Source organism: Acanthisitta chloris, unplaced genomic scaffold (assembly GCF_000695815.1).
Source record: "Acanthisitta chloris isolate BGI_N310 unplaced genomic scaffold, ASM69581v1 scaffold6423, whole genome shotgun sequence".
In the NCBI taxonomy this organism is placed as follows: domain Eukaryota; kingdom Metazoa; phylum Chordata; class Aves; order Passeriformes; family Acanthisittidae; genus Acanthisitta; species Acanthisitta chloris.
Window position 1 is genome coordinate 14091 of NW_008663159.1, and position 21043 is coordinate 35133.

General features: G+C 40.4%; 1 protein-coding gene across 1 annotated transcript in view; it reads left to right on the plus strand.

The window, feature by feature from the left end:
* Window positions 1-19057, plus strand: part of LOC103798614 (fer-1-like protein 6) — a gene marked incomplete at its 5' end in the record, with an annotated part of 33089 nt that extends 14032 nt beyond the window's left edge. The window contains 10 exons of the mRNA XM_009070889.1: window positions 463-590; window positions 2386-2556; window positions 3764-3924; window positions 7118-7260; window positions 8424-8512; window positions 10396-10494; window positions 12745-12986; window positions 13590-13753; window positions 15148-15248; window positions 18831-19057. Coding sequence (XP_009069137.1) covers window positions 463-590; window positions 2386-2556; window positions 3764-3924; window positions 7118-7260; window positions 8424-8512; window positions 10396-10494; window positions 12745-12986; window positions 13590-13753; window positions 15148-15248; window positions 18831-19017 — 1485 coding nt within the window. The remainder of the gene's footprint in view (window positions 1-462; window positions 591-2385; window positions 2557-3763; window positions 3925-7117; window positions 7261-8423; window positions 8513-10395; window positions 10495-12744; window positions 12987-13589; window positions 13754-15147; window positions 15249-18830) is intronic.
* Window positions 19058-21043: the final 1986 nt, after the last annotated feature.

The window sequence follows — 21043 nt, forward strand, 5'->3', positions numbered from 1 at the left end:
CAGACAGTGCCAACAAAACAGAAGAGAAGAATAGGAAGAGATTGTTTCCTGAATATAAAAACTGAAAGGTCTCTTCCAACCTTAACAATTCTGTGATTCTATAAAGAACTTTTTTGTACTGTTCAAAGACCTGGAACAATATTTTGGGGAAATGTTTCCTGAATCCTACATGCATTTGTGCAATCAGCTTCTTCCTTCATCACTGCCTCTCCCGCTCATCTTTTTTCATCTTAGTGATGGGACAGCACTTATATCTGCTTCACCTTTGCAAACTCTCTTTTTCTCCAGATCATATTTTCCCAGTAGCCTGCAAAGCTAAATGCCAAGTTTTACATTACATGAGGCAAGCAAAGCCCTTGCACTTCCAGAACACCCAAGACTGGGCAGGAAACTATAGGTCTGTGTCACAACCATGCTGTATTTAAGCAAACTTCTTGAGGACACAGTTTTTCTTCCTAACAGGCATTTAACCTCAGCCCAGCTGATCCAGATGGCAAGTCAGATCCCTACATTGTGCTGAGACTTGGCAACACAGAAATTAAAGACAGGGAGAACTATATCCCCAAGCAGCTAAACCCTGTATTTGGAAGGTCAGTGATGGCTTATTTTTTTATTCAGTGTAATTTGTGCTTTATCACTGTAGCTGTTACTATTACAAAGTGTGCTATATTTTGATTTCTGCCTGTTTGGGTGTTTTGCAATGCTGCTGGATAAAATGTTGAGAACTGCTGCCACCCTGTATGATTATAAAGTATTTCATTTTCATACCCATCAAAACACATTGAGTGATGCAATCTGTGAGAGGTTTTGCAAATAGATGCATGAGAGGAAATGAGGCAACAAATGATACTGTCTGTGCAAATTAATACAATCGTTAAGTTTAAAGTGAAATAAATATCAGAACAGTAAAGTGTGATTTCACAGTCTTTGTTCCTATTTCAGGTTGAACAGAGTGCCAAATAAATCTCATAATTTTAGGACTAGAACTAACAAAAATAGTTTTTTGAACTTGTATAGCCTTCTGAATGGGGAAGTCAGGGGCAAGCTGTCAGTAAACATCCACTTTGCATTATCAGTGCCTTATTTATATTGTTAATGCTAATAGCTGTGATTTTTTTCCAGTAAATTTCCCTGCTTTAAGAAGGTTGAAAATGTATTGAATTGGGATGGAATTATTATGCAAGAGCATCAAACCAGAGATACTATACTACTTTGCACAGAAAGCTGCTAGGATAGGGTCCTGTCTGCAAAAGCAGAGACTTAAAACTCTATGGAGAAGAGACAAGAACAGAGTGGCCCCTCCATAGCAAGCTATCTCAGTTTCTGTCATTCCTTAGCAGAAATTGCAAATGGTCCATAATTATGATAAACCACAAAGCACAGCCATTATAGACTCATTAGATGGAATGGGAAATTGCTGCTATGTTTGTTTTAGACAAGGTTAAGAATGGGCTGTTCATTTGAACAGTCCTTGCTGCTGCTGTCACAGGCAATAGTGGAGTGACTGCACAGCAACTCCTTTGCAGCAGGAGCATCAGTCATAGTAAGCACATCTTGTCACCCCAGAAATCCTGGTCAGCGGGACACCATCAGCCTCTAGCCAAACCATTACCAATGCTCTCTCCTCCAAAAACTGCTCTGCTGTTGCTACAAAATTAACTTGGGCCAGTTTGAGAAACTCATCCTTCAGGAGACAAAGCTCAGTTTTGCCTGTGCTTTGCAGAAATCTGGAGCCAGTGTTGTGCTGATCAGCATGTCCTGTCTTTCACTAATTTGTCAAATCTCTTTAACAATCACTTTTATATTTTCAACTTCCCTAAACATCTCAACAATGATGATTCCTATCCCTGAAAAATGCACCGAGTGAAAAAAGAGTTCTGATTGTTGCTTTTTTTGATATTTGTTTAGAACTTTTGCCTGATCATTTTGTTGGGTGCTCCCAAATTCCTGCATTCAATATTTAATCTGCAGCTTTTGGAAGAAAACAGAATAGATTCAGATATCCCTTTTAGGGCTTTTGTAAAGCATGTGAGGACTCTTACATACAGCTTCATTACCCTTGTAATTTCCAGAATTCCATCTCTGTTGGATTCAGGATAAGTCATTGCAGCTGACCAGCTCCATTCCATTTCTGTCTGCTGTAGGTAGAAAAAAATCTTAGAACTGTACAGGGGGTGGTAGGGAAGCAGGAGAAGGAATATACTTTTGCACTGTGTGTTTCTAGCATGTTCAAATATTTACTTGAAGCAAAAAGCACTACTAACAAAACGCCACTGCTTAATAGAAAGAACATTATTATCACATTTTTTGCACGGTATTCATTAACTTTGTCTTTTAGGCTTCAAAATTGATTTAACTGCATGTAGATCTCAATTTTTCCTGTAGATCATTTGAGATCCAAGCCACATTTCCCAAGGATTCCTTGCTCAAGGTTTTGATCTATGACCATGACTTTGTGGGGACAGATGATCTCATTGGGGAGACTAAAATTGATTTGGAAAATCGTTTCTATAGCAGACATCGAGCTACCTGTGGGTTACAGAGTCAGTATGAAATGTAAGTACTTCTTCAGACAGCAACAAAGCACACAGTGAGTGACTTGATTTGCAGAAGAAGTTCCAGATGTGGCTAAATATTATGCTTTCTTCAGCACAAAAGTGTTGCAGGAGGTATTTTAATTAAAATTCACCAAAGAGCTTAGTATTGGATTTGTGTAGCTGCCAGCCTCAGTGGGAAGTGGATATTTTAAAATTAACAGCACTGTTTGTTCAGGAAGTATTTTAGATACTAAACAGCTGATGTATTACAAACCTGCTTGATAAACTGCCTTTGGACAGGCATGAAGGGCAAATGGGGAAAAATCTGCAAAGTTTTGACAGGGCTCTGCTCTCTGTTATTCATCTGAAAGGGCAAATGGGGAAAAATCTGTAAAGTTTTGCCAGGGCTCTGCTCTCTGTTATTCATCTGCAACAGGAGTGATTGCAGCAAGGCTGATGGGACTGGCCTGGCCCTGGAGGGAGCAGGAGCAGAGCAGGGCTGGTGGCATGGCTTCTAACAGGGGTTGTGAGGCAGTGATGCTGAGCTCCTGGCCCCTGCCACACAGCTGCACTCTCAGGGTTGTTAATAATTACCTAACATGGAGAAAATTAGCCTAAAATAACTCCACTACTCTGGTGTGGGGCACTAAACTAGGAGATGTGGGTTTGTGGTTATCCATTGATTGCTTCTCATTTTATCTATAAAGTGTGGACAATGTAAAAAAGCAATGCAGGAACACAGACCAAACCTCAAAGCTTCCCTTGCCAGCTCAGTCTCCAGTGTGAGATATTTCTTCATGTGCTTGTTCCAGGTCCCAGATAACCTCAGCTTCTCCTCTCCATTTGGAAGCCACAGAACACTTCTCCTTGAATGGAGGTAGAACATGTAGGCTTGAATCCTTTAGGTAGAACATGGAATGTGCTCTGGTCCTTTTCCTCTTGGGAAGCATGCCAATGCTTGGATTACTTTATCTAAGCTGGGGTAAGGCTGCCTCAGATTTGCATGTGTTTTAGAAGAAAGGAGTGGTTAGTCCCCAGGACCTGAACAGAGAGGGTGTCTCAAGTAAGCAGTAGTGCTGGAAATTCAAAGTAGAAGTTTGACTGAGCGGATGTCAGGGCCACTGACCACAAAATGAATCTCTGCGTGGAAAATGCTGATTTGTCAGTGCACTTTGCTGAAGGAAAAACTAATCCATTTCTCTTCACTCTCTGTTCCCCCCTTGCAGAGAAGGGTACAATGCATGGCGAGATGCAACCAAGCCAAGCGAGATCCTCACTAAGCTGTGTAAGGACTACAGAATAAGTGGACCCTTCATGCGACCAGGGGAGATACAAGTAGGAACAAAAGTCTTTAAGGGACAGACAATCTTCACAGAAGATGAGAATGGTAATGAAGTAGTTTGACATTCTTCAGTTGCATTGTAGCAGTACCAAGAGGCTGCCCAAGCTGTAGCTGGGCCCTGTTGTGCTATGTACTCTAAAGTCAAATTGCTGGAGCCTATGTCTGCTTTGAAACACTCATATAACTCTGGCAATGAAGGTTGTGTCTCTATTAGTTGTTGCAGTAGCACAGTTGCAGAGAATCTGTATGGTGAAACAGTTGCTGATGACCTGTCAAATCCATGATGGCTGTTGGGGGATGCTTTGGACTAGCTCTTACCTGATCCCAAGGATGGGAATCCTAGGATTGGTTGAGGACCCTCTTGGAACACGTCTTCTGGCTTAGTTCTGATCTGAAAGGAATCCAGGTTGCATGTTCTGAGATCCTTCCACACAGCATATCAAAGCATGGGAAGTCAGGGAGAGTCTTTCAAAAAATGCGTTCCCTATCTAAATTGAAACATTAAAGTAGAGAGATGCAAGAAGTGAGTAGAGGGCAAAGGGAAATACAGATGTGAAGGAGTTACTCGAGATCAAGTAAGTCTCTGACCACAGTTAGACTCCAGGCCCCTTACCTGCCATTCCTACCTTACCTACTTGCCTTTCCTTTCTGTTGTTTTTTTGACTCCTCTTGGTTATTACCACTCTGACTGCTCTCCTGAACACTAACACAGCACTGTGTTAATCCAGGTATCTGTAGGGTCCATGAATTCAAATGACAGGACATAATTTACTTTCAGAGCTCCCAGGTTAAAAAGAGCTACCATGACCTTGAGTGTCCATATCACATTGGAGTAGAGTGGGACAGAGCCATCAGTGAAAGGTGTCCTTGCCCATGGCAGGAGAGGTGGACAAGATGATCTTTCAATGTTTCTTCCAATCCAAACTGTTCTATGATTCAATTTTATACTTGAGATAAGTATAAGAGGTGTGAGGATGGAGTCTTTCAAGGAGAACAAAAGGTGTCAGTCTTGGAGACAGTAGTGGACACTGTAGCAATGTAGGAAAACCTTCACTCTCTTATCTGTGTTTATTTGTTTTTGACCACATTCTTCTTGGCAACTACAAAATACAGCTCATATCTGGAGTGGAAGGCTGTTAAGGTAGCACTGTTGAAGGGAGAAGTGTTGATCTATTTTTGGTTTCTTGGCCTGAAATAGATTTTTTTACTCCAGTGTTGCTGCTTGTTTTCCTCACTAGCAAATGACTGAGTGTGACTACCAGCAACAGGATCCCTCAATCAAAATTCTGGTCCACTAAAATGAGCTTCAGACAAACCAATATCAGACAAGATAATGGAAATCAGATGCAAGGAAATAGCCAGATGGCAAAGACCAAAGTACTTATGTACAAGTTTTTCAACATGTTATACAGAAATAGTTTATAGCATACAGTCTTCTACATAATTTCTATCCAGATTGCCATTCTGACAAGTACATCTGGGTCCTTATTTCCTGATGGGTTTCTGTGAAGGTCATAATTTGGATCTGTAAATCTAACTGAAAACCCAGATATGACTCTTGAGAAGGGGAAGTGTTGCAGACGTTGCTGTGTGTGTAGAGATGGTCAAGACAGGTTCTATGATGATAGCCAAATTTTATTTCTACACTGCTGCTTTTTATTGTTTTGCACACACTGTGCACACACCATGTTAATTACCTATTGGTCAGTGATGTGGAAATGCTTAATTTATTGGTTAACAGCTGCTTACGCATACCCTTACAAATTATCCCAAAACATCCTCCTTTTATGGTCATCTTCTTCCTTTCTCACAAGGTGTTTACCTCGTTAGTCTCAGGGATACAGGCTTATCTTGTCAAGGACAATGCTGTTCTCATTAGTGAGGCCTTCAGTCCAGCTGTCAGCCTTCACAGGGAAGCAGTACCATTTCCACTGTACAGGTGGAGAAAATTATATTTATTTATCCAGTGTTAAATTGCAAGGGAAAGAATAATTTAACTTTGCTCTAGAATAGAATAGTTCAGTTGAAAGAGACCTACAACAATCATCTAGTCCAATTGCCTATCTACTACTCTCCAGTAGTCTATGACTACCTGTAGCCAATGGGAAGAAATAGGCACCCTCAGAGGTAAAAACAATCTTTATAAAGGTGTCTTTGAGAGGATATGGGATATCTCAGGACTATCTGTGTCATTGCTGCTGAGGCTGCCTGACTGTTTAGGTCAGGCTAGAGACCTTTTTTTTAGATGGCTAAAATTAGATGAAATACATCACATCTCAAACATGAATTAGTGCATGAGAGGCAACCAAGACTCACAGCCACAGGGTCATCCTTCCTCACTCTCTGAGCCATTACAAGAGTTTAATACCTACTGTTTAAATTCCAAATGAATCTTTGTCAGCTACCAGCAACTCGGAGATAGCAACAACGATAAGAAAAGTGGTAACAGTTTGCTGACACAAATAAATCTGAACCTTGTTCTCACTTGGGTACTTCTAATCTAGGAGATAATCATTCTTCAAAAGTCTGGGCTCTTTTTGTGGGGAGCAGACACAGAAAAGGGAGGAAAGAGAAGCTCAAGAACTCAAAAGGGTTTCTCTGCTTTCCAAAATCCACCTAGTTTCAATATTAACACTGGTCCTTCCTTGAGATGCCATTCTCTGGGGTCTCCCTTCCAGTGGCCAAGCTGAGTCAGTCAGGAGGTGTCATGCTCTTGCCCATGGACTCTCTTCCCTTGAAGTGTGATTCGGTTCTCTAGAGGGTCTTTGTTGTTGCACACAAACCAAAATGAGGTGTAGATAACTGCAAGTGCCCATTTCCTGTCAGCTTTCTCAAAATTCAAGTCTCCTTGTCTTTCATGAGTTGTAAAAATTTGCAGTTTTCTGTAAAAAGAGTAGTTTACAGGTTTCTTCCATCTTTCTGTTAAAAACTGCTACTGTAATAGTGAAATGATTTGCTGTGCTTTACAGGTAAACTGCTGCCTTCTAGTTACCCCTGTCGATTTGCCGTGCTTTACAGATAAACTGCTGCCTTCTAGTTACCCCTGTGGGTACCCTTATTTATGAAAATTAAATGCATTTCAAGGCCCTTCTTTATTCAGCTGGAATACATAAAATCTTCCTCTTCACTCATGCAAAATTTTAATGACTACCTTTAATAATTAATGGAACGTATTACCAAGGGGGTCAATATTATAATTCAGCTCTCTTTGTTCTTTTTGTTTTATTCTTTCCTATAGAGGAGCCAGTTGAATCGTATGAACATCTCTCCTTAAAGGTTTTACGTGCTTGGGAAGAGATCCCTGGAGCCGGATACAAACTGGTCCCAGAGCACATTGAGACTCGACCTCTCTACCATAAGGATAAGCCAGGCATGGAACAGGTACAGCAGATCAGGGCTGGTGGTGATGGTAGACCCAGGAGCAGTTTTAATTTCCTCCAGTTATTGTGGTTTCTATTTGTATCTGCAAACTTACAGATACTGCATCCAAGTGTGGCACCGTACATGAGACTTTGTACAGTATCAGCCTAAATTGCCACCTTATATGTATACAGCCAATTACCCAAATACACAGTAATTGCACAAGGTGTAACTGCATATTTTCATTCTTTTAAATGCTTTAGTTTTATAAGTTAACAAAACATCTGCTTATATCTAAACTTTGGTTATTTTTTCTATTCATCACATACTATTTTTACATGGATTTTCACCTTGAAGCTGACAATGGTTGAGTTCTATTCCAATTTCACCAATTTCACAGAATCACAGAATATTCAGAATTCAAAGGGACTTGCAAGGATCATTGAGTCCAATTCTGCCCTGCACAGGACATCCCCAAGAGTCACACCATGTGCCTGAGAGCATTGTCCAAGCATTTCTTGAATTCTATCAAGCTTGGGGCTGTGACCATTGCCCTGAGGAGCTCTTCTAGTGCCCAACCACCCTCTGGGTGAATAACTTTTCCTAATATCCAAACTAAGCTTTTTTGACACAACTTCAGATCATTCCCTTGGTTGTCAGAAAGTTCAGTACCTCCCCCTCCATTTCCCCTCATGAGGAAGTTGCATACAGTGATGAGGTCTCTCCTCAGTGTCCTCTTCTCCAGGCTGAACAGACCAAGTAACCTCAGCTGCTTCTCATATGGCTTCCCCTCAAGGCCCTTCACCATGTTTCTTGCCCTTCTTTGGACTGTTGAGATAACTTCAAACCAGATGACTGAGATAACCTCAGTTATCTCAACAGTCTCACTGAAAAACCTGCCTTGATGCAATAATGTTTTTAAAAGCTGTTGATCACTGCAATGTCTATTAAACACATAATTATTGCCCACAGTCCTAATGCCCTTTAGGTGTCTAAGCTTCTGTTGCCAAGTGAAAGAATATGTGCATGAAAAAGTTGTATGGAAAGCTTATAGATGAAATCAGAGTTACAGGACAATGAGCTGGTTGGTGCTTACAGAGGAAGTGGTGGTTTTGAATATCAGAACAACACTTAAAGTGTCTGTGAAATATGGTTAGAGAGATGTTTATCTCTTTGTTTTCAAGGGTCGTGTACAGATGTGGATTGACATGTTTCCTAGAGATATGCCTCTGCCAGGACCCCCAGTGGACATTTCACCAAGAAAACCCAAAGGGTAATACTCTATGCTTTCCTCCCACCACTGTGCATGACTCTTCAAAGACCTAGTCTTTCTTAAGTGTCTGGAAAGAAATAGGAGAAAAAAACCATTAAAACAAACATCTCTGGTCCCAAGAAACGTTTCCTTAGGGTCACATGACTTCAAGTGAAACAAGAGCATCTAGTTTGGTATCCTCCATTAAACAACTCAACTGTTGGTGATTTTTTCAACAAGGTCTATCCCCTCTTTTGCAAAAATATCGCTTTCCCTTTTTCATATAGAGATTGCAGGTGGCTAGACACAAGAGTTAATGTTATCATACACCTGTTGAGCTGAAAGAAGTAGTTCTGCTTTCACTACCACTTTCAGTGAGATAACTTACTCGACCTTGTTGAGCTCTTTAATCTGATGCAGTAGTATTACACCTATTGGAATTCCAGCACTTCATTAAAAGATAAGATCAAGAAACACATAAAGCAGCAACAGATAGAAGAAGAAATTTCACATTTACTTATGCTAATTTACAAGCAATACTGCACATTTGCTATAATTTAGCAAGGTCTTTCCTGAGAATTTTATGTCTGAAACAGGATCAGGTACTATTCCTATATTATTTATGTTTGAACAAGATATAGTCTGATAAAAACTTGTTTATTTTCCTTTCCTTCTACAAAAGCCAAGACTTGACAAACAAACAAGTCTGTGTAAAAATTACCTCCTTCAGAACAGAACTTTCTATAAAAGTCCTTAACAACAAGCTTTGTACAAACAAACAAACAAACCAAGGATTTAAAACTAATCAGGCCCACAAAACCAAATTTTTGCTGCTGCTTTTGTAGTCTACTACAACAGGAGAAATTACCATCAAGCCATTTATGAAAACAAAAGCAAACACACCAACAGAAGCTGCATATCTTGCTGAGAAATGTGCATTTGCTGCACCAAAAGAGGTTCCAGGCTCTGTATAACTTCAAATACTTTGTGAACACGTTTCTTATTGACAATCTTTGACTGAACAAGGCTCTGATGGAGCATTGCAAATTATTTCTTTGGCTTGCATGGAGGCTTGATTTTCATGGACATTGCAAATGATTTCTTCGGCTTGCATGGAGGCTTGATTTTCATGGTCAACACTCCTTAAGAGCTCCATGGTCTAGGATATCTGGTAACTTCTGGGGCAAATTGTTTCACACCTTATATTGAGGCTATTTCCAAGACAAGACATATCATACCATAAAAATCATATTTTGGTGTTCTCAGACATAGTTTGTTTGCCTTTCTTAAAGAAAAACTATTATTTTGCAGTTCATACAATGACTCAAGAAATATCTACAGTTTTGAGTATCAATTTTTTATGTCACCTGCAACATCTGTATTTCGAGTCAATCTAGATCTTTGGCTGGCCACCACAAATGGCTGCATATAGAGAGTGGAAAGAATGGGAAAAGTTAAATTTCTTTTACTATTGCTTCTAAAGATGATTGCACTTGCTTAAATGAAAATATCTCTAAGAAGTCCTTTTCTTCCCTTTTAATGCATGAGATTGCACCAAACACAAATGTTTTTAGGCATTTCTTCTTAAAAGCACCTCGCAAGGAGATCTGTTTTCTATTAGCAAGCTTGTTTCACTGCAGCATTTTTGTGAAAAGAAACAGATAAATAAAAAACAAGGAATTTTTCATCCCTTCAAAGCTGGCAGTGACCCTGATGTTGTCCATCATACTCCAAGAGCTGAGAGGAGCCCACTCCATCACTAGACTCTTGTAAACAGAAGAGACCTGAGGCTGACACACAAATACAACATTTCTCACTTTATAAAGGAATTATTTGATAGAGATTTGCATTAGTGTCTGAACAGAGCTTGAGTATACACAGGCCCACTTTCTTTTCTGTTTCAGCTATGAACTGAGGGTAATAATCTGGAATACAGAGGATGTAATTCTAGAAGATGAAAATATCTTTATGGGGCAAAAATCAAGTGATATCTATGTAAAAGGGTAAGTTCTTCAGCACTTGTCTTCAACAAAACGTGTAATATTTCATTCAAAAATCAGATTAAAAATTGTGTTGTGAGAGTATTTGATAAGCTATTTCTGTGACATTGGCACTGTTCTCTACATCCCTAAATTACTCATCTATATTGGATACTGCTTCCTTTTTCTTTTATTCCCCTCTTAAAATTGGGTAACTATAAAATTACATTAGTCATTAATTCCTGCTCAGGCAGAGATGGCACAAGAAAAGAACCAAGCTCACAGTTTAGCAAGAGATCAAACACAGAATTTGAACTATAAGAGCTTACACAGCTGCAGAGAGGTTTGATATAATCAGAGAAAAGGGAATTGTGACTGCATTAGGAACAAGAAAGCAGGTGTTTTCCAGGTTATTTGTATTGGAAATATTTTCCAACCTCATGTGGGGAGTGTGTGTGGACTGTGGCTGTGCTGAGGGAAGCATCACTTGGGCACTTTCTGCTCTCCAACTCCTTCCTGCTGCAGACAAAACATCTGTCACAGCTTCACAGACGTTACTAGGCTAACCAGTAAACTATGTCACATAAAATGAAAAGAGTGAGACGAAAAGGGATCTTGACACTCAAATAAGCTCTTTCCTGAAAGGGTACCAGGTTACTTCTTAATTACTTGCCTGTTTTGAAGTACTGCTTTAAAATTTCTGTTTCTGAATGCAGTACCAGAGAGAGGTGGGGAGAAATGATGGCATAGGTGGCAGTACAAAATGTTGGGAACTTCAGGTGCCAGACTGGTCTTAGATTTCTTGCTGGTTTTCCACTACTGGAGAATGAGACTAATAAGGCAATATGAGTGTGTGGAGCACCAGGCATATGGAAAAATGAATTTCCCTTGAAAATCTGATCTAGTGTTGCCAAAGACCAAATGCAAAAAGCTGAAGGAGGGAGCACTGGGATCAAAGTAAGCATAAGGATGGAGCAATCTGGTAGCAGCTTTTACCCTGTGTAGGATGTATCTACATCATTTTACCAGGGAAACTTGCATTACCTCTGACCAAACTGTGTGGGGCACTGGGAGTGGCACCACTTCTTTGGAGCAGGTGATACTAGCCCAGGTGGAGCACACACCACTACAGCCATATGGCCCCCAGTGTGCTGCAAGTGTGGGTATTGCACACACAGGCTGAGCAAACCTCCCTTTGCAGTACCCTGAGAGGACCTGAAATCACTGGTGTTCACACACATATATCCAACTTAGCAATAAACAAACATCTTCAGAGCAGTGGCAGAGTAGCTCTGAGAGCATGAAATTGAGGAATAGGAAACCAGACTTTGTGCTGAGCTGTGTGATAACATGAGGACAACTCTATCAATGTCAGAATGGTCTGACAGGGAAACCAGGAGTGGAAAACTTTTTGGTTCTGTGCATTAATGATGAAGACAGAAATCTCATTATGTTCAGACAGGGTATGTGACACTGTGGCTGTCACCAGGCATTGATTTGCACTGGGGGCAGTGCCATGCTTCAGATTGTTGCCATTTTTCACAATTCCTTTTTGAAACATTGGAGCTTGCAGCCACTCTTTGGATGCAGCACAAAAATTCTAATCTTTACTCTAGCTGTGATAAATCATCTTTGGAACTGAAACATACCTAGCTGGATCATTACCTTAGCAGAACTCTTCAGAAGAGAAAATTATGTTTAGGAAAGCATTGTCCTTTTGTACCATAGCACACCTGATGTTGTGCACACTGTAGCAGAAACCAAGAGGAAGTCACAAAAAAAACCACCAGAGAGACTTCTCCAGCCATACTTATGCCATGTTTATACCTGCAAACAGCAACTACAAACAATTTAGGCTCTAATATTGAGCACTGAAATTTGTCTTGGGACATTGACAAGGGATTAGTGTGGAACAATGTGAATATAGGGTGATTAGTACTGGATAAATGACCTATGCTGTCATTGCCTGTCCCAAAGAAGAGAGATGTCTTGGCCAGTAGCAAATGACCAACTGGTAATTTGGGGTTTTATTAAAACAAAAAACCATGTCCTTACTCTCAGCTTTTGATCACCACTGGCCATTATTGCAGCCTGTGCCACAGCTGGAAGGTGGCTGAGATAGCCTGTTGCTGCATATCACAGTCCTGAATGGTGTGTTGCCTCATACTGATTGGGAAGGAATTACTAAGTGGTCATGCTTGTAACCAAATAATGACAATTACAATTCAAGCTCCCCTGGTGACAGCAGTGCTTTCCACTGTGTGTGTGCTGTAGGTGGATAAAGGGCCTGGAAGAGGACAAACAGGAGACAGACGTACATTACAATTCCTTGACAGGAGAGGGCAACTTCAACTGGCGCTTTGTGTTCCCATTCCACTATCTCCCAGCAGAGAAACGGATGGTGGTTAGTAAAAGAGAAAACATATTTTCCTTGGAAAAGGCAGAACGCAAAATACCTGCAGAGCTGGTCCTTCAGGTGTGGGATTTTGAAAGACTTTCTTCAGATGATTTCTTGGGTAAGTATGCAATGGATCTGCCTGAGCTTCACCTGAGGTCTCTCCAGACCTCTGTTTTGTAGAGGTGTGTACAAAATAGTGTCTGAGTCCCAACTTTTGCTTGTCTTTTACTGAAGCATCACATTGCAAACTTACCCATTTCTTGGAGAGGCAATAATTAGGAATCAGTTGAAAGGATGCCAGGGCAATACAAATTGATCTGTAATAATTAGGAATCAGTTGAAATGATGCCAGGGCAATACAAATTGATCTGTATTGTGCTTACAGTATGGAGAGATTCCCCAGCTCTGACACTTGGGCCCAAGCTGCTGCATTGCTCCATGTATCTCATCTGAAAGCTGCAGTTTGAATGCCTTTGTGTCTGTCTGTTCTCTGAGTGTTGTCATCCTACTTCTCCCTCCAGGCACTCTTGGAATCAGTTGAAATGATGCCAGGGCAATACAAATTGATCTGTATTGTGCTTACAGTATGGAGAGATTCCCCAGCTCTGACACTTGGGCCCAAGCTGCTGCATTGCTCCATGTATCTCATCTGAAAGCTGCAGTTTGAATGCCTTTGTGTCTGTCTGTTCTCTGAGTGTTGTCATCCTACTTCTCCCTCCAGGCACTCTTGAATTGAACCTGAATGGGTTCCCTCGAGCAGCAAAGACAGCCAAGAGCTGTGAAGTAGACATGGTTGTGGCAGCAAGTGAAGAAAACAAGATCTCCATATTTCAGCAGAAGCGTGTCAGAGGCTGGTGGCCTTTCATCAAGGCTGGGGAGCTCACGGTAGGCAGCCCACTACAGATGAACAGCTTTTCTCTGTGCCTGATATGCTCTGCTGAGACCCTGAGACAGACAGAGCAACCACTACTGGCAAGCCACAGGATTCCTCCAAATGCTTTAATGGTTCCCCATAGATTTGGTTCAGATAAGCCCAGGCAATCAGAGCACTTTGTACTTTCACTTTGCTTTCTCACATTGTTTGTCTCTCAGCACATTGAATAGGCAAAGTGGAAAATCAGGTGTTTCCAGTCAACTTTATGTCAGCTGAGGAAATCCAGGAAAGAAGCTCATCTGATTATTTATTTCTTTACTGTTTATGTCTGACTTCAACCTGGGCAAAGGAAGTGGTTTTGAAGTCTACAATGACTCTCCTTCTAGTGGCATGTATCAAGTAGAAAGAGCAAAATCCCCTCTTCTTGCTGAACTGTGCTCAATATTTTTGGTTTAGTGGCAGAATACAACCAGTATAGAGGAATGCAAAGGACAATGACAGCTTCCTCCGAACTGCAAGACTTGTTGTGTTAGAATTACCCTTCTAGGAAGACTATAAATGTTGCCACACAAATTTTCATTTACCTGAAGCCTCTAGCATAACAAGGCTTGCAGCAGCGTGTACCTAACCATTTATTTCAGGGTTTTCTGCTGCAGCTTCTCTTCATAATGTTGAAGGGCTTTCTGTGTTTAATCTGGGTTCTCATTGTTTAACACAGCTTCTCCATTTTTCCTGTCTTTAAGGCTCCTTGTACTGTTAGAGCAGTACAGGGATCCACAGTGTAAATGAAAGACAGCTCTGATCCCCTGTTTCCTAGCTGGAGTGCATGTGTTTAGGCATGAAGTACATCCCAGTAGTTAATTTTTCACATGGTCATTAGGGTATGTCTACATGAAACTGAGCATGACGCAGAGCTGTATGAGCTAGTGAAGGAAAACCCAAGCTGATGTGCTTACATGGCCACAGACCATTTTGGGAGCTTGGACCCAAATCCCAAATCTCAGTCATTTGGCTCTGCCAGGATGTGTGACCAATAGAAGACACAACTTCTCAGATAAATTACGCTATAATTTAGGAAGCAGAAAATATATTTATAGGTCTGGAAGAAAATATCCTACCTCTCTTTCCTAGACGATTGTACCTCTCTAGTCGTTGTGCTAAGTCAGGAATTTGTGCCTGGATTTTCCTTTGTGCTTCCTCTTCAACTGCAAAGATTATCTTATTTTCTTTAATTGATTTCCTTTGCCCTCGATCGGTTCCATAATTTCTCCACAATCTCCTGCTGTGATTTAGTGATAATAACACAGGATTGGATGCTAGTTCCATCATTTCTCCACAATCTCCTGCTGTGATCTAGTGATAATAACACAGGATTGGATGCTCACATATCATCTCTCTGATCCAGGGCAAGGTGGAAGCTGAGTTTCACTTAGTCACAGCAGAAGAAGCTGAGAAGAATCCAGTAGGCAAAGCTCGAAAAGAGCCTGAACCCTTGGAAAAACCCAAGTGAGTAGGAGCATACTCATTAAACAAGCTGGGAAAGGGGCATTCAGCGGGAGATGGGAAAGGGAAGGTTTCCTTGCTTCTCTCCTGGCTTTTCTCCTCTTCCCTGCTGTAAACTTGAGCAAGCTATTTGTCCAGCTTGTGCATTACCTGACTGCTGGCACTCATAGCTGGCAGCAACTTCCAGGTTAGCTAAAATGCCTTCCTCTGGAAACCCAAATAAGTTGCATTGCCGTACATTTGTCCTTAGCTAGAGTTCACACATGGGCTCATTCCATAGCTGACCTGGCATGTTATAACATCTTAAATCATCATAACTTACACATACACCCAATACCTCAGTTTGGTCACGTATAAAGATCAGATGGATTATATTTATTATGTTAATAATAGAATAATTTAGATTGGAAAAGAACTTTAAGATCATTGGGTCCAACCATTAACCCAACACTGCCAAGTTCACCACTAAACCATGTCCAGAAGCACCACATCTACAGGTCTTTTAAATACCTTCAGGGCTGGTGACTATACCACTTCCCTGGGAAGCCTTTTCCAATACTTGACAACCCTTTAGGTTTATAAATTATCTAATCTAAACCTTCCTTGGAGCAACTCGAAGCCATTTTCTCTCAGCCTGTCACTTGTTACCTGGGAGAAGAGACCAGATCTCACCTTGTTATAGCCTCCTTTCACACAGTTGTAGAGAGCAATAAGGTCTCTGAGCCTCGTTTTCTCCAGGCTAAACACCTCCAGCTCCCTCAGCTGGTCCTCACAGGACTTGTGCTCCAGATCCTTCCCCAGTGTCATTGCCCTTCTTTAGACATGTGAATTATATGACTTTGAAATTCTATCTCTAGTTTTATTGTACATCATGCTCAAAAAATGAAGATGCTTACTCTTCATCATAAGACTTTTTAATGAGGACATTTTAAGTGGTTCAACAAAGGCAAATTATCTAGAAGGAGCATTTTATCTTTCAGTATTTGTCACATTAAAAGACATTAACAGCTGTAACTTTTTGTGTTCTGAAAAATGTACATGTAGTCTATTTTGGCTGAAGTGCTTTGTTCTACTAAAGTTATAAGGTAGATCAAAGGAAGAAAGAGGAAGAGGAGAAAAAAACAGAGAGAATTCAATGTTACATTTCCTGCTACCAAAGCTTCTAAAAATCAATTGCTAATCATAATGGCAATCATTACACTTTCTGTTTAATTTTGTTTGTTTGATATATATCTCAGGATAAACAAGAAAAAAAGAGAAAACAGCATAAAGGAATTGCCAATACCCCTACAAAAGGTATAAATTTAGCCTGAAAATTGGAGGTATCAGAGACATGTTGAAAACGAGCCTTGGAAATAATTTAAAGAAATATTTCACCCAACATCATAACCCAAAGTCAGGATGAGCTATGCCTGATGGAAGTCTGCCTAAAAGATTGTCAGTAACAGAAACTAAAGCACTGTCTTACAGAGGAGAGAGGACTAGGAAGTTTGTCAACAGGATGCACAAGGCACTGTCACATTTTTCTCTCATCTTTTTCAGTACCAGCCTGTGCACCTCAGGCAGGCTGGGGCTCCAGGGCTCCATGCGTTTTCACCTCAAGGGCATTTTATTTTCAAATGTGCTCTAGTCACCAGCCTGGTGGCCCTTTCTCTGCTGCACCGACAGCCTGGAGGTGTTTTAACCCAGAAGCCACAAAACCAGACTCTTCCTCCAGATCTTGCACTAAGTAATGGGAGGCTCCACTCAGTGCCCCTGAGAGATGGAATATGTGGTTCATACATGCAGAGTAGTCAAAATCAGCTGAGAGATAACAGAGAACTTTCTGCACTTCAATTGAGTTCTCTTCAGGAAGAAGTGGATCTCAAGGAGCTTTGTGTCAGGACCTCCCAGATCTCTATGCCAGTGCTGTAGGTTCACTTTTTGTTTTGTTCTTCATGTAGGATCACCCTGGCAAGTACACAAATTTTCAGATAATTTGTATAATTGAGTTTTTTTAAATTTAAGAAACAAAATAGCTTCAAAAACAAAATTATCTTCTAGAAGCTATAGAGAGTAGCAGACTCTTTAATGTACCAAAGATGTACTAGAGAGAGAAGCATGCAAATGAAGAATGAGGTGCAATGAGTGTAATTTCCTGCTGGCCAAAGCACCCTGAGGTTATCCATCTCTTCAGCTCTGCTGATCAAGACAGGATGTTTTTCCAGATGCACTCTATCATAATAAATGCACTCCTATAACTGGTACTGCATTCTATTGCCTATGTTGCAAGGAAAACCAATTAAATGAGCAACAGTCTGGCTTCTTCCCCCTCTGTGTTTAGAGGTTATGAAAAGCCTTTAAGCAGTTGGAACATGCAGGCTAAGGGTCTTGTTACTCAAGTAGTTTTTTTCTTCAGAGTATTCAGTTTTTAAATAATTCCTTTTAAACTGAAGGGCTTACTTGTAGATTTATTTCTGAGTCATTTCCACCTCAGTATAAAACAGTCTTTAATTAAAAGATACTCACTTGGCCTTTTAGATTTACAGTTTCTGAACATTGGCATCACTTCCACATGCTGAATGTGAGTTCACCAGATAACTGAGGCATTGCTTAAATTCTTTAAACAGCTTTCTGGAGTGACCCATAGCTTTTTGTGACCCTCAGTTAATGTCATTCTCCTTACTGCTGCACCATCTGCACAATGACAGTGACATTGGATAAGACAATACCCAGTTTTGCAAGTGTTAATGTTGCTCTGCACCACTGTACTTGTCAGATCATCCTACCATACAAAGCTGACAGATGTTGCCTTGGGTAGGGCTGTTGGAGTCAGAGGCATAGTGACTCCCAAGCTGGGTGGCATGCCAGAGGACAGACTACATCAACATTTTTTCTAAGCAGAACATTGTTTTCCTCTCTGCATGCACCCAACTTTACTGTGCAGTGTGATGAAGCTTCTGGTTATGGAGGAGAACACAACATGGGGCAACACTTGGAAAAAACTTAGGATTGTGGGATGCAGATATACTCCACCAGAAGAAGGTGGCTCTTTACGTATACAGGAAAACTACCTGGGTTTCAGCTAATTTCCTGTTTTCAGGAGGCCTATTTCAAATTTCCTTCTGAAAATCCATCATTTTGAGCCATATGCCAGGTCTGATCCAGCTCTGACTATTATGGCAATATGACTATTGCAGTGCAATCAGGTTTTTGCAATGGCTCATTACCACTTTTGTGAAGCTAGATGCCTTGAAATGATTAGAAAGCTTTTGTACTTAAATTCAAGATGCCTGCATTTCTTCTTTAGGATTTATCATGATCTTGTTTGCAGTTTTGAACCCCGTATTGTGACATAAATTGGAGTATTTATGAAGTGTGAAATGGAACTTCATTCCAAGTGGTGTGTGGAGCTTGCACTCAGGGGTGTGTGGAAGAAAAGTGACCCAATAGTTTGTGAAAATTGTGGACATTCCCTCTAAACTCTGTAGTGCATTCCCAGAAGTTAAAGGTCCCTTTAAACTCATATATTTTGCAGTAGCATAACTTTGGAAAGAGATGAATCTGCCTTTACAGAAGTTTTTGTTTTTCTTTCTCCCCCTTTAGCCGACCAGGCACATCCTTCTCTTGGTTTGTAAATCCTTTCAAGTGTTTGTATCACCTGATCTGGAGAAATTACAAGAAGTACATCATCATTGGCATAATTCTGCTTGTTCTCATTGTCTTCCTGGTGCTCTTCATCTACACAATGCCCGGTGCAATCAGTGAAAAGTTAATTATAGGAAGTGGATAGGTTATGGCTCTCATTGTAATCAATCATATACAAAAACTTCAGCTAAAAATAAAAGTCAGGCAAAAAAAATTAATCAACTTGAAACATATCTCATGCCTTGTAAAAAGAAAAAAACCTATGTGCATCAGAAACTGGAGCTCTCTTAGCATATTTTAACATCTTCGAATTCGCACATTCACACCAGCCTTAATGTATATCGTCACTAATATCCTGCTGCAGCTTCACTAACATTATTACTGAAAGTGTCATTATGCACCTAAAACTGAGTTTGAAAGTAAATTCCTCAATGCTATGCAGAAACTGATTTGTCAGTCAAGTATTTATTATTACAGAGAAATGATTAAATACTAAGAGCAAAATCTGTACAGTACAGTCTTTGCATATTTTTGTAATTAATTATTTTAACTGTTTTTCAATGACCTTATAATGGCATGACTCTTTATAGATAAAAGGTGTTATTAAAGAAATCTAAGGTTAAATTGTCTCATTTTGGTGTCATATACAGAATTCATCCTGCATTTCTCAGTAGGAACACTGTGCTCTATAAAAACATCTCACACACTCATAAATGAGGAAAGTGCCAGTGACAAGGGAAGGTAGAAGCAGAGATTGAAACAAATTTTTCAGCTGCAGTTTGAAAGTGATGGAGGTCATTGGAGGAGAGGGATCAGGAAGATGAAGACTCAGCTATGGGCACTGCAGTAATAAATGGTCCTTGTAAAGAGTGGAACAGGGAGAATCCTGCTGCTTGACAAGTAGAGGTAAGGAGCAATGGAAAAGAGAAAGACTGCAGAGAGCAAATCATGGAGGACTAAAGAAAACAATGACTAAAACCCTACACAGTTATCAGTTGGGAAAATCCTCATCCTACTCAGGAATACAGAAAATGATGTTGCCTGTGTCATGCATGAGGCAAGGCTCAATAGCTTAATGACCCAGCTTGGCCTTAAAATGAGTGGTTATGAATTTGAAGGAGCTATAGAAATCTCCTCCAGTCTCACCCATGGATAGACATGTTGTAAAGGTGACCTTTGAGAAAATGCTCCACTCATACAAAGTGTGAGGACTCTTTGCATATTTCAAAGTATCAAAAGACAAGACAAAGATATCCTGTAAATGCTGTTATTTCTGCCAAGCTCAGGGTGCAGGAAAAGAAAAGTAGGCACCTTGATCATTCTCAGAGGGCACTTCTCAGGGAAGCTTGTCTGGTACTGCTTGCAATGCAATGAGCCTCCATGCTCCCCTCTGGCCTACAACACAGGTAATTGTATTATTCTGGAAAATGGATTTCAGTGAAGTTTCCACAGAGAAAATACATTTGAAAAGCATTTTAGAGGCTTATTTTGGATGAGATAAATTGCTTTAAAAGCGCCTCTTCCTCATTCCACTGATGATAGAGGCAGATGGCTAAAGGCAGGCTGAAAGCATCCCATCCTCACCTCATCCAGCAGATCATGACTCAGTATTTCTTCCAAATTTCATGTTCTAAGTATACAAGAAATATACCTAAATTACTCAGATATGTCAGTAAATAAATTACAACTAGATATGTGGCAAAGGACCACAGTAGATGGGTTTTTCTGTTGGGCTATTTTACTTTAGAAGTATCTTTAATATGACCAAGAAATTAGAACACAATTGCATGGTTTAATCTGCACTGGTTAAACATAGCAGTGCAAGACAGTGACGTGGAAAGGTGCTGATCACCCTTGAGTGTCTCTTCGTCTCATGTCCCTCAGCACTGGGCCCTTGTCTGGTGCAGTCTCTGCTTACACAGCATGTGTGACACATTCCTCTGAAGACACTTGTTTTTTAGTTTTATGCTATTTTGTCATTGAGCATGTATGAAACAGAAAAGAAAATGTTGTTTCTCCTAATATGTCTCACCATCCCATGAATTTTGGAAATGCAATTTAAAAGCTCCAATAACAGCAAATAAAATTGCTTCGATGCAAAAGGTGAGAGATGAATGCTGACAATCAGAGCATGTTGTGACAGCCATAAAGGCAATGGATCTGACTTTTTT